At 37.1% G+C, this 13,967-nt stretch overlaps 1 protein-coding gene across 7 annotated transcripts in view; it reads left to right on the forward strand.

The window, feature by feature from the left end:
* L3MBTL3 (L3MBTL histone methyl-lysine binding protein 3) overlaps positions 1–13,967 on the forward strand; it is an 80,923-nt gene that overhangs the window by 37,619 nt on the left and 29,337 nt on the right. For all 7 annotated transcript variants that reach the window (XM_071549060.1, XM_071549063.1, XM_071549066.1 and 4 more), the window contains exons 10-13: positions 2,449–2,540; positions 3,087–3,238; positions 11,588–11,664; positions 13,048–13,133. In XM_071549060.1, coding sequence (XP_071405161.1) covers positions 2,449–2,540; positions 3,087–3,238; positions 11,588–11,664; positions 13,048–13,133 — 407 coding nt within the window. The remainder of the gene's footprint in view (positions 1–2,448; positions 2,541–3,086; positions 3,239–11,587; positions 11,665–13,047; positions 13,134–13,967) is intronic.

Genomic DNA, 13,967 nt, shown 5'->3' on the forward strand with positions numbered 1-13,967 from the left:
TATATATGTTGGCACAAAATTACAAAGATTGCCGTTTCCCCAAAGATAAAGTTTGAAATTAAGACCAAAAGAGGGATGAACAGATCAGTAGTGAGAAAAAAAAGGTAAAACTACAAGCCTGAAGGTGTAATTTATATATAGATTATGTAAATGGTATACAGGTGTTGAAATATGTGTCATTTGCTTGCATAATTGCTTCAATTTCACATTATGTAACTCTTACTTTAGCAATTGTAGGCCATCGGCACTGAACTGTACCATGAAAAAGAGATAAATGAGTTCCTTTTGGAATAGAGAGGGAATATGTGGGGATGGAGGGAGCAAGTCCTGAAGTCAGGAAAATGAGAAATAAATGAATGTGGTATTTTGGCATACGCAGTGAGGGTAGTATAATGAGACTTAGAAGGGCTGCAAAACAATCAGTGCACAGAATCAAAAAGATGTGTTTGTGGAGAATTGTAAAACTGTGGATGTAAGTGCTCAGGAGTGGAAAGTGAGAGTAAAACTGCAGAAAGTTGTAGAGGCAGGGACCCTGCCAGTGTGGGAGAGGATGGCACTTCTCTGTGTGAGCTGTGGAGGAACATGAGCTGCTCTTCTGAGTGGTCTGCAAGTTCCACTCAGGCTACAGAGCAGGAGTGCTCTGTGGTGCCACTTCTGTTATGGGAATTTTTCTTGGGACATAGTTCTGCATAACTGGTTGCGTAGAAATAGCAGTTTCTTGAACATAAATCAGAATTTCTTAGGAGGTTGGCCTCTGCTGATATAGTAAGTTGTATGTAGCAAGTAGGTAGTCCCCAGTTAAAATGTTTCTGATGTTACTTCAGCATGCGTAGTAAGCTTTGTATCTCTGACAAAGGTTTGTGTCTATTACACATTGTACAGATACTAAAGCCAATGTGAGTTTCGACATAGGGCACAGTATTTTATGTGAAGTAGTACATCATAGAAGAACTCAAAGATTTGCATCAGTAGCCTTTCATTTTCCATCTGTAAAATGCAAATTTGTGACCTTCATGGTGTAAACCGTAAACAGTTTGGAACCCAGTGGCCTGAGACAGAAGGAGATACTCCTGCCACCTTTATGGGCAGTGGGACCCCAGTCAGTCATTGCTGCAAGCTTGGACAGAAGTATCCTGCTTTGCAGGAGGGGTCTGTAAGGAGGATCTGCTCCAGAGAACTTTGGGGATCCAACAACTGACTCCTTATTTCCTGAGAGGGTTGAAAGTTTGTACCTTTCCAAACAAGCCTAAGTCTGTCTTCTGTGGTGAGGGGTGTAAGGCTATTCACTGGAATGGGAGGTGAGTTTTGTGTTGTCTGCTGTGAGCTTGAACTGAGTTTTGAATACTCCCTAGAATTACAAAGGGAAAATAAAAAGCCTTGATAGCGTATTTCTTCTAAAACGGTCTCAACTGGTCTACAGCTATAGTGTATCAAGACAAGAAGCAACTGGAGTATAATGAAAAGTATCATTGTTTGAGCTTGGAGGTTAATTTATGTTGGTTAATATTTAAGATGACTAGTGAGAAAGCCATATGCAGAGAAGGTGAAGTTAAACGGTTTTAAACTTGCAGTTCCTGAGATATTACCAGATTCTCAGGTTAACTAGTACAGTTGTCTCTAACATATTTGGGTAATAGTTCAAATAGTCAAGAGGTGACGCTTTCGGTAAAGGCCGCTGAAATTTGTTGTGGTTTTGATCTTGCTTTACTCAATTGTAACATACTGACTAAAATAGATGTTTGTATAACTATTGTTTAAAAGAAGAAGGAGGGAGTCTATTTGCTTCCAACTCTAGGCATTGTTTTGTGTATTAGACTACAATGGTTTCTTGTAGGTTATTTTATGTAGTTCAATATGTTATAAATTTTTTGTTGAGGATTTTCTCCCCAAGAAACTAAGAGGCATTCTATCAACAGAAACTTAGATTTCTTTCCAAGTGCTGTATACACAGAATAAAAAATGCATAAAGTCCATGCAGAGGACAGTTTACACTGTGAATACATAAGGGGTCCTAGGGCATCGATTGTGTAAGTAGCTGTTTTGATATAACCTGGGGGGTTTGTTTTAAAGCTAGTAGTGATCATACTGCATTAGCCTGAGGACATAGTAAGGTGAAGTCTGGAGGAGGAGGCATTTTTTTATTGGACGTACTGGCATGATGAGGAGAGCTTTCAGATCTGTAGGTCTTTTGCTGTTTCTGAAGAGCAGCTGGAGAATGCTTGAGGGGTGTGTCAGATCACCAAAGGAAAGTTGGTACCTTCAAGGCAGACAGGTGGTAAGGTAGGGTTTTCTTGGGGAGAGACAAAGAGGTGGCTTGTAGCCTGTGCTGCTTGAAGATGTTTGTTCAAAGGGAACAAGATTGTAGTATAAAATTGGTATCTTACTGACACATGCACCTTGTGTCTCATACCTGTCATTTCTTGCCCTTCTTTTGTGACCCTCATTTAGGATATAAGGAAGAAGAATTCAGCTGGCCCTCCTACCTGAAGGCATGCAAGGCTCAAGCTGCTCCTAAATCACTATTTGAAAACCAGAATGCAGTAAGTACTCACTTTTTGCTAATGGTGTGGAAAGTTCCTGCTATGCTCATGCATGTGGTAGAGACTCATAGCACATTTCAGTGATGGCAGACTTGAGACCTGAAATAGAAGACAAAAATGTTTACAACACATTCAGTAACTGTCTTCACTACAGCTAACCTTTGCAATTCCAATTCATTACTTTTTGACTACTCTGTTTAAACTTCTGATACATTCAGAAATGGTATCTGAAATTAAGATTAGATATTAGTACTGTGTCTTGCACCATAATGTTGTGGAACAGCAATGGTCTTTCAGAGAGAGTATCTAAGACAGAGTTAATACTAATGCAGTTAATTTTAGCAGCATGTTTGGAACTTTTTTTTTTCATAAACCACAAGTCTCTGCATGTGAGCATCTCTCATGTCAACTAATTAGGCTGCTGCCACTCTGTTGAGACAGCTAATTGAGAAACTTAGAAATGACATGAATATATTGACTGTGGACACTGGGGAGATTTCTGGATTTATAGTATTTATCTTCAATTAAATGTCTTTCTCTGTGTAGACAGTGATTCCATCGGGATTTCGAGTAGGGATGAAACTGGAAGCTGTAGACAAGAAGAACCCGACCTTCATTTGTGTTGCTACGGTAACAGACATGGTGGACAATCGTTTTCTAGTTCATTTTGACAACTGGGATGAGAGTTATGACTACTGGTATGATGCTTTTGTTTTGTATCCTAGTGAGATGTATTAGAAATGTGTTAGCTTTGAGCCCTGTGATGCATTCCAGACTGTCAACACAGTTACTGTACCAACTTTTGCTAGATTTGTAATTATGGCCCCCAAAGTATGTTTCAGTGGCTGACTGCAGGAATTAAATTTCTCATATCAAGCTGCACAGAAAAAATGCTGAGATTGTGTTAAATGAGTCTTCATGTGTGCTGCTGCATCTGGAGTTGTGGATTGATTTCTCATTTTAGTTACATACTCTCTCTGAGGCTGATATTTACAGTGCAGAATAATTGTACTTGGAATTCATTTTACATACAGTTGTAAATTGAAAGAAGGCTGCATTTATTCATAAGGTTCTTGATCCACTTAGGCTGTTAAAACCAAACCTTTCTCATCTTCTGTAAGGTGTCAAGATAGTGGCAAAACCTGATTTTAGTCTTTTGTGATCTACATTCCACTGAAAATTGAATCTTGCTGTCTTGACCTGTGTTAGAGATGACCTTTCCAAGTGTTGGATAGTGGAGGGGCTTTGTGTATCTATACAGAAAAGTCATTGGATGGAACAGGAACATAATAGGAGCGTAAAGATAATGGAGATTTAGGCTGTCACAGTGCTGTTTTGTATTTGCACTTGTATCTTCATTTAGCAGATCATTTAGAGAGATGATGTGAATCTTGCAGTCTTTGAAGAGTAACTTACTGCAGGACAAGTAGAGCATTTTATGCCTATGTCTGGGGTTCATGAGGCAACTTAATTGTATAGTTGAGCCTCTAAAAATAAATGGAGTTTCCTTCATCCATATTTGATGAGTGCTTAGGCACTATGTCAGTGAGAATGATACAAAACAATTCCGTAACTTCAAAATTCTGTGAGTCCACCTCTTGAAATAACAATTGTGTGGGCTGCGTGACAAAGAAACTGTAGTATGACTACATTATTGAAGCAGTCATGAACAGGCATTTCAGTGAAGTCAAGAACTGAATAACAAGATAATAAGCCATATGAGTCAAATACCAGAAAGATTAGTAATTATTTTCGTTAAGAAGTAATCCAGAACATACATTTCCTCTATAAAGTATCAGGAAACTGGGACTGGCAAAAAGTATTCTGTATTTCCTGATATTTGAACATTCACTAGAAGCAGTTATGCCATTAGGGAAAACACAATGCAATATAACTGTAGTTTGTTCAGAAGTGGCATAGGTATCTCTCTAAAGTACTGCACTGTATGTAGCAGACATACACTGAATTTCAGACCTGTTAATATTCCAATGGCAACAGGAATTTTGCCCACCAATCTTCTCAGAAGAGGGAAAAGCAATTTTTAAGTACATAACCAGCCTTTATATTTTTGCAGTATTCTGAAGAGGATTTTCTGAATTTCACACATGTAGAGTATGTGAAATAATACCCTCTTAAAGGAGGAGGGGAGAATTGAAGTGGAAAATCTGTAGGTGTTCCTATAGGTTTTGAGAAATCATTGGAGTTGTATTTATACTGAAGTGAAGCTTCAGTTCTGTTCTTTCGGTGAAATTGTAAAGCAGCTTTCTGGAAGCAGAAAGAAGATGCTAGTAAAGTACTGTGCATGGAAATTCTGAGTAGTGTGGCCTACTCTGCATTGCTGGGCTTGAGAACAAGAGTGAATAGAGGAAGAAGGAAAAAAAATGGGAAAAAAGAACAGCAAATGAAAATAGCAGTAGACTGTCCAACCAAAAGAGAGCCTGAAAATGCAACCTGAACATTTTTAGTTTTAGATACCAGGTGTTTAGGGGCTTCAAGATGTCTTAGGTGTGTAAATTTCATGTCTACCAACTGCTGTCTGTAACTAAAAAACAGAAAGGTTTTTTGAGATTACCTGGAGCAGAGCCTCACAGTTTCCCTGCATGTAAATTTCAATCCCAAAATTGTAAGGAAGGTGAAAAAATTTTTTAGTGTGTATTAGTTATTTTCAAACAAAACCCTTTTTTTTTCTGTACATCTTTTGTGATTTATTTAGAGTAGATTGAACTCTTTCATTGAGGTTAAAAAGCATTCCTGTTCTTGGATAACTAAAAGAGAGCTGACTGATTTTACTGGACTTCAGGCAACAGAAATCTGTTACAATCACCTAAGCTTTTTTAGGCTTCAGGCTTTCAGCCCAGAGATACCCTTCCTTGCTTTTTTTCTGAATGTTAGAAAATACATTATTGGTTGAAAATAGGTAGCCTGGCTAGATTTAGTCATTACAACAGCTCTTTAATGCATGGTCATGATACTTTCAGTATATTATAAATCCTATTAAGTTTTCCTTTGATAGTGGCTTTTAGGTGGGAGAAAAGTGAACAAAATTGTCAAATTTAACACTTCATGAAGGAGAATTTTGACGTATACAACACAAGCCTTCGTGTCCTTTCCATCTGTCCCATCTCTTTTGATGCAACAAGTAATACTTCTTTGAAAACCGAAGGTATTTCCTCTTAATGGAACTTCTGAACTTTCTTACTGTTGTTTGAATCTGGAAATAGCATTGGAAATATTTGGGTATGCCACAACTATGAATTAATTGCAGATCCATCCTATATTCCTCCATTCTTTTACATAAGTTTTACTTACACACAGATCTTTTTTGCCTCAGCTTCCTAATTTTTTTTTTTACCAAATCCAAACACAGCCAGAGCTTGTGAAAGAGGTGAATCTGTGCTAGCTTGTTGCTGCTTGCCCAGAGGAGACATGGAGCAATGGCCATGCAGGACATGCTGCAGCCCATTACTTGATGTCTCAGAGGGCTCTGGCTGCCCTCACTCATCCTTGTCTTGGTCTGAACTTCCCCTGCTGGGAATATGATCATTTTCTTAGGATCAGCTTACCAGGAGTGTGATAAAATACGATGACCCATGCATCACTCATTGCTAAGTAAGAGGCCAGCCCTGTTCACCAGTATTTACTGCTTTGCTAACAGCCAGGTCCTTTAAAGTTGTGCTCTGCTTGTTTCATTTTTTAGATAATTAACTTTGCTCCACTCTCTTTGAAAGGAACAGTCTTTTTGAAGAGGTTATGTTTTGTCTAAAAGAAGATAAAACAATCTTAAAGAACCGTGAGTCATAGTGCATGCTTTTAATGATTTAAATGGATAATGAACCATTATCTGACCCTAAAGCTCTAAATTTTTATGCAAATCACCATGCAGCTGTCTTACCAGACTTCAAATAGAAAATATGGCCATGTTACTATACCACTTCTGGATGCATGCCATAATCTCATGAGCATGCTTTGGGAAGTCCTGACATAAAATTATACCAACATTATACTTGTCAGTGATGAAGTACTCTCAATTATGCACTAGATGGGGCTGCAGGATGGTTTTTATGTTTTTGGGGTTTTGGGGGTTTTTTTGGGTTTTTTTTTGGTTTTTTTTTTTAATACACAGTCAGATGACTTGACATCTCACAATCAAGAACTTGCATAAGTATTCTTGAGGGCATATTATTATTCATGGGTGCATGGGGCATGTGTATATGAGTGGTTTTTTGATAGTTAACACTTGCATTACAGATTGTATCTATATTTAATAAAGTGAAAATCAAAATATCAAAAAGTTTGTTTCCCCAAAAGGGAAAATCAGAAATTATTTCAAAACAAAAAATGCGTATAACACATACAGCTTATTTTAAAAGCAATGCTGACTATTTGGTAAAAAATCTGTCCAGAGCTTCAGGTGGAGACTTATTATGGAAAACACTTTTTAAAAATAATTAACTTTTTCAACAGCAAGCATTATCATTCCTCTCTTTTGCTCTAATTACAATAAACTGTTTATATAAGATTCTGGGGGGAAATTAACAGGGATGAAAGTGATCAGTAGAAAAATACAAGGTCTTCTTCCATGTGTTACTCTCCCATTGGGATGTGCTTCCCTGCCATGAATTAAGGACTGTTGAACTGCACACATGTTCCTTTCATGCAAAGTGGTGCATGCACTGGAGAGACATGTTGTCAGCTGCCCTCAGTTTTCATTATTGCAGAACTACTTCCTGGCCTTTTACGTGATGCAGCTCTTCCTTGCTTTGAGGTTTCCTTCTGTAGTTCAGATGTGTATAACTTAGCAAGCTGTCAGTTGTTCTGTCCCTTTGCATGGCTCTCTTACAGATTCAGCTGGCACATTCTGCTGCTTTAAGCTCTGCTTCAGCTTCCTGATTTAGTTTCAGTTTCCAATATGGATAATAGATACCTTATTCTGTCTGCATGTTCTCACACAGAAGAAAGAATGGTTCACAAGTGGCATGAATTGTGTGGGCATTGTAATCTTGTTTTATTAAGTGTGCATTTGTCACCTCTCTATGGCTTGGTGGAAGGTGGTGTTGGTTCTCTACTATGGTCCAGAGGTAGGTAGGTAGTTTTGGAAGTGCAAAATCTTCATTTCCTGCTAGTGTTGGTAACCCTTTTTTGGCCTAGCAAGCATCCTCACAATTTATGGATCATGGTGTTTTATGAGGGGTATGAGCTGGGTGATCTGCCTTCTGTTTTGGAACAAAGGAGATAAAAAGCTGTGGGATGTGACAAGTGGATTGGTAAAGGTCAGCATAGCCTTTAGCATTCCAATTGACAAGTCTTGGGCTTAGACTGATAGACTGTTCTTCCAAACTAGATGTTATCTCCATTAAATAACATACATTGTAGCAGAATAGTTCTACTTTAAAAATTATGTGTGACTTCTACTTTTCTCTACTTTCTACTGTTAAATGAACTGTTAGAAGCTAAAAGGCTGTGTGAAATCTGTAGGTGAGGATGGACTGTATGATCTGGTTTTGCTGAAACAGGCATTTATTTTTTATTTCCTGAGGCCACTGGTCACAGAAGCTTCTTAGGGGCTTATCTGTAATGACTAGGTTTTTGGTTTAAAGCAAATCAAAATTAGTGGGTGTTTTATAGTGCTATTTTGCAATGCTGTTGTAGCACACATTGCTTTATGTTCCATGTTTGCACCCACTGCTGTAATGTCATAGCATTTTTCATGAGTCCATCTTCCGTTGCAACATACCTTGGTAATTTCCTTCTTCTTGAATCTTCAAGGCAAGAAGTGTGTGCAGTGACATTCACTTTTCAGAATTCTATTAAAATGTGTGTTCAAACTATGCTTGAAAAAGCAAATCAAAACAAATGCATTTAGAAGGTTTGTCCTGATTATTTTAAATAGAATACTGGTAATACAATAATGACTCATGAGCGTGGGTCTTATTCCCAAAGCTGACTCAGGAGACTTTTGAAAATAATTTGTGGACTTCACTTCAAGACATTTTAGGAAGAGGATATGTCTTTTCAGTCCAGAAGCATACCTCATCTATATAAAACTCCAACTTGCAGATGGGATCAAAGAGAGTAGTGCTGCCCCATGTGCTTGTTAGCTTCTCTTTGTAGCTACTGTAAAGAGACTGGAAGAGGCCGGAGGGAGCATGGAGCACTTGCCTTTCTTTACTTACTTGTTTGGGGTAAAGCATTTCTAGGTGTCAGGTGCTGAGTTTTAACAGTGCAAGATTATCAAAGAAGTTCTTTTGCTTCCTTTGCTTCCTTTTACTAATGGCAACTTCAGGGATGCAGACAGTACCTGATGTGATACTATAACTATTGTCAGAGCCGTTACAGAGTGTATCGAAGGTAGGTTTCAAGGTTTCATCTGCTAGGAATTGTCTGTTTGGCATTATTACAAAGAAATACCAGCAGAACTGTTTCATATATACAGCCACAAGATAATTGTATTAGGTTGGCTAGTATTTTTCATCATTAGTGTTTGACTCTGTTAAGGTAGAAGGCTCGAGAGGTGCTTGTTATGAAACACTGTTCTGAGACACCCAACCTGCATTTCTGTTCTTGGAGTATATTGGTACTGAATTTTAGGCGTCATGTGAAAGTACTTTTCAAATAAAAGAAAAAAAGTGTTATTCCGTGTACCTCAAATATGATATGCTCCTTTGTTTTTTTTTTTATGCAGCATAGGTTCAAACCCACAATGTGGTAGTAGCCCAGGGTCCCATCTATAGTCTTTTCTGTGCTGTGTTTCCTTTTGTAATCCTTAAAATGGGTTTGTGTTCAAGATCTGCAGACCTTGTATTTGATCTGAGCCTTAAAATGGAGTGCCTACTAATTTACCTTTAACTTATTTTTCTGTTGTGCACAGCTCATTGCATCCTCTTAGGTATTGCAGATTATCAGCATGTGATATTTTAAAAATATATAAATTAGTATTGCTAATTAGGGGAACTTAATTTAAACTTCCAGCATACTTATACTTTCTGGGTAGATACTGCTAATGATTGTAAACACTCAGAGAGAGAAGATCCACACGGTTCAGATATTTTGCATTAGTTAACTGTTGGGTTGGGGGAAAGTGGACAGAATACCTGTTATTCTCCTGCCAAATGATGGAGACATTGACTTCCGAGTGGGATTAAGCAGAAGCTGGATCGTGAGTGTTTTGGTATTTTATGCAATTATTTTTGTGTATTAATTATGTGTCTTCATGCATGAATGATCTCTACTTGTCTTCTCATTAAGTATTTGAGAAGTGTTTGGAAAACAGTACAAGGGGGAGATGGTGTTTCAGTGTAGACTACTGCTGGGCTACTTAAGGCTGGTTTCTAGGGAACCAGGAATGAAGCTACTTCAGCTTACTCAGGCTTCAGTTTGTTGGCCTTGGTGGATCCTTGGAGCAAGTAGAACATGGAGCTCATGGTCACTAGAGAGGTGAAAATGCTTATGGGATTCTCCAGAACAGAGAGAGGAGGTGTACTGAAACAGCTTTAGGCTTAAGAAATAGTGGAGAAGAGAGATAGTGCTCTGAAATACTAATTTATCTAACTAAAGAAGAAATTGGGTGGAACAGGCTCCTAAGAGAAGTGGGGTCCTTAAGGACAAATCTACATGCAGATTACATGGTTACAATATATGAGTTACCAGCTAAATAGAGGGAAATAGTATGTTTGCACAGCATAGTGCAGTGCCATGCCGAATAACACGAGGTTTTTGTGTCAGCATCTTGTTCCTTAGTCATTCTGACTACATAAGTGCTGTGTACTTCATTAAATTGTTTGTTAGTTGTTTGGCCAACTCAAAAACAGTCATTAAGTATCAATGCAGACATAGGGATGGTGCATGTTTTACAGCAGAGTCTGATAGCTGTTTGCTTTTCCTATGGATCAGTCTGTATTTTTGCCTTTCCTAATAATATTGAGTAATATAATAATTATAGTGTATACATTATATATTGTATACACTGTGTTCTATTGTACAAAATGTATGATGTTATAAAACAATATAACAATATGTAATAAAAATATAATAAAAAATATATAGTTCTATATATAATTATATTACAGAGGGCTTAAACATGTTTTCTCTCATCTACTTTTATATCAATTATTTTTTCCAGTGTGTGTCTTTTTTCGTTTTTGTAAGAGGACTTGATAGCCAGCACCCACTACCCCTTTCTTCTACGCACGATGCAACTGACCCAGTGAGCACAGTGAGAGCAATCTCTCCTTGCTTCAGATAGATGCCCCTACTTCTGTTAGTCTTTTGTGGTTCTTGTGGCATACCACAGGCAACAGCACTAGTACAAAATGTGTTGCACTTGACAGAAAATATGGGAAGTTGTTAACCCCTTAAGTAAGAGAGTTTGATAAATTTTGTTTAGAGCAGTTTTCAGTCTTGGATCACAGATTAGTTCTGGATTCTTTCATGCAGCTTGGGCCCTAAGATGCCTTTTTTTTTTCTGACAGTTTTTCTCAGACTTACTTTTTCTTATGTGCTTCTAGGTTACAATAACTTGTTTATAGCTCCATTTAAACCACTCAGAATACATTTTGAATTTTTGCCCATTACTGACAGTGCATTGCAGTTATGTGTGATTTTCTCCTGTCTTCAGGTGCAACCTCGATCATTAATCAAGATCTTTAAGCTTTTGGTTTAAAGTTTTGGTCTTGGCATTGCAAGACTCCATCTGTCTTTGGTGGGGATTACTGTGTTGTTGCAACCAGCCCACATGATTCTGCCATTTTCTCTACATATAAATTTTTTGCATACAGCATTATAGCTTTTCAATGAAGATCTACCACAGACTTAAAGGACTTGATTTTTTGATCTTCCAGTTAAATTGTAAATAAAGCCTTATGCTTGTATAGGTAGTAACAAGTCTATGTTAAATGTGTTCATATCTTCAGGTTATGTTTGCAGTTAAGCATAAGTTGAAGGTGTTGTGGGTTGATTGTTTAGTCTCTCTTATATGTCTTGTTTTGAAAACATAATAGGATATCTGAAGAACAGCATTATCATGCCCTATTTTTCTCCCCTTCCTCCAGGTGTGAGGCAGCTAGCCCACATATTCATCCTGTTGGATGGTGTAAAGAACATAAAAGAACTCTAATCACACCACCAGGTTTGTATCTTATTACATGTCTGAAAGATTTAAAGAAGTTATAGTCAGCTAGCATCATTAAAACTGACAATAATATATTAAGTCTTGAGAATTTTTTCTTTCTGAAATTACGAATTAATATTTGTGGAGCTGTAAATGTTTTTTACAGGACATAAGATATTGAAAATAGAAGTATAATAGATGTTAGGTGTTAAGTATGAAGATGTATAATGCTTTAGTAGAGATGTGTATCCACAAATGATATCCCTTGAAATTGGAACAAGTTTGTATTTTTGGCTGAATGTATCCACTTATTATAAGATTCACATTCTGAAAATACTGATAAAGCAAATTCCAGGTGTGTGAGATCATTGCATAAGAAAAACATGTTCATGTGAACTGAATATGCAAGGTTAAAGAGTTAATGAGAAAATTGTCTTGTGTAATCACGGAATCGAACTTGTAAGGGATCTTTGGAAGGGAGGAAAACACAATGAGAGAGACAATATGGAATAATGGAAGTGTGTTCATTAGTATGAAACTTGAGGCCACCACTGTTTTTCAGGACTGTTGTGTCTGGCTAAATGATGTAAATGCAGAAATGGGCATCTGTGGTCTGAGAATGTGGAAAACTTTAATTGGTTAAAGCCAACATTGACAGAAATTCTAATAGTCAATAATCTTTAAAAGTTATAAGCAGCCTGTCTGTCAGGAGGCTAATTGCAACCTCTTATTCAGCAAAATCTCTTGTAAAACAAATTAGAATTAGTTTTTTTCTGTTCTGGATTATGAATCATAATGTTTAAACTTGAAGTTAAATTTCTGGTGCAAAGTAAAGGTGAAGGGTAGGCCCTGCCTTTTCTTTAAGAGCCAAGCTGTCTTTGTGTTTCTTGCATGCTTTCTGAGAAAGGCAACATCTTCTGTAGAGTATTTTTATCATAAAGGTCCAGAGTATTTTGTTAGAAATTTAGTTAAGAAGAGCTTACTGAAAGAGTAACAGGTAGTCAGGTGTGGTCTATGGTGGAACAAACCTACCAGTGATTAGATTGTGCTTGCCAGTGGATGACTGTTTACTACTTGAACAAATTGCTTTAATTAAATGGACAGATTTTTCCAGTCAACATTATTTATATTACAGAGTAAATCACAAAATCTTCCCATATCAAACCAATTTTTTTACAATAGCATTTCAATATTGTGTATGAGAAGGTTGTTGACTTTTTTTAACATGTATGTATAATGTATCCAATGCAATTTAGAAGAGCCTTTCTTGTAATTATTTTTTAAGTCCAAAGCATAAATCAGAACAGTATTACAAAAGTGCTGGTCACTCTGTAAACTAGAGATTCACTTTATTTTTTTGCACTGCTATGTTTAATTTTGTTCACATTTCTTCTGTGCCAGATTATCCACATGCTAAGCATTTTTCTTGGGAGAGGTATTTAGAAGAAACTAGTTCATTACCTGCACCTGCAAGGGCTTTTAAAGTGGTGAGAAAATGCTTATTTTTTTCAGTTCATGTAAATAATTAGTTTGAGAATACATATATGGTGTTCCTATGTTTCTAAATGTATCCAGTTAATTAGTTGCATAGTCGGTGATCTATTTTTATGCAAGTTTGCAGTTCACTGCTAGAAATCAGATTATTACAAATCACTATTACTTTATTATTTTAATTATTATAAATGAGATTAAATGCTAGAAATATTAATGAATGTAATTTGCTATGGAAAATTACTGCCTACTTACTTGAAATAATGAGATAGCTACTGAGTCATGAGAACATATTTTGAAGATAGGTATTTCTATCTGTACGTTTTATATGGTGCAATAAATGCAGTGTAAGAAATTAATCTGCTTGCCCACCTAGTCCATTTCCTTGTGCAGTAATCATGAAAGAGCTTGTATTTAACACCCTTCAGTGGACTTTTTCTTCTGTAAGCTTGCACCTAAGGCACATGGGCAACATCCCCAGGCAGCTCCCCAGATTAACTGTGGTGTTTGTTGGCAGCATCCTTTTCTTTTATCTTTATACTTGATTGTTTCTTTCATTGAAACTCATCTTTTTTGAGCTCTTAAGATTTCAGTGATGATCACTACTGCAAAAAGGAATCCATAAAATCATAGAGTGTCTTGGTCTGGAAGGAACCTTAAAGATCATCTAGTTCCAAGCCCCCTGCCATGGGCAGGGACACCTTTCATTAGACCAGCTTTCTCAGAGGTCCATCCAGACCTTGAACACCTCCAGGAAAGAGACATGCATAGTTTCTCTAGGCAACCTGTTCAAGTGCCTCACCACCCTCACAGTAAAGAATTTCTTCCTA

The sequence above is a fragment of the Pithys albifrons genome, chromosome 2 (genome assembly GCF_047495875.1).
Source record: "Pithys albifrons albifrons isolate INPA30051 chromosome 2, PitAlb_v1, whole genome shotgun sequence".
NCBI lineage: Eukaryota > Metazoa > Chordata > Aves > Passeriformes > Thamnophilidae > Pithys > Pithys albifrons.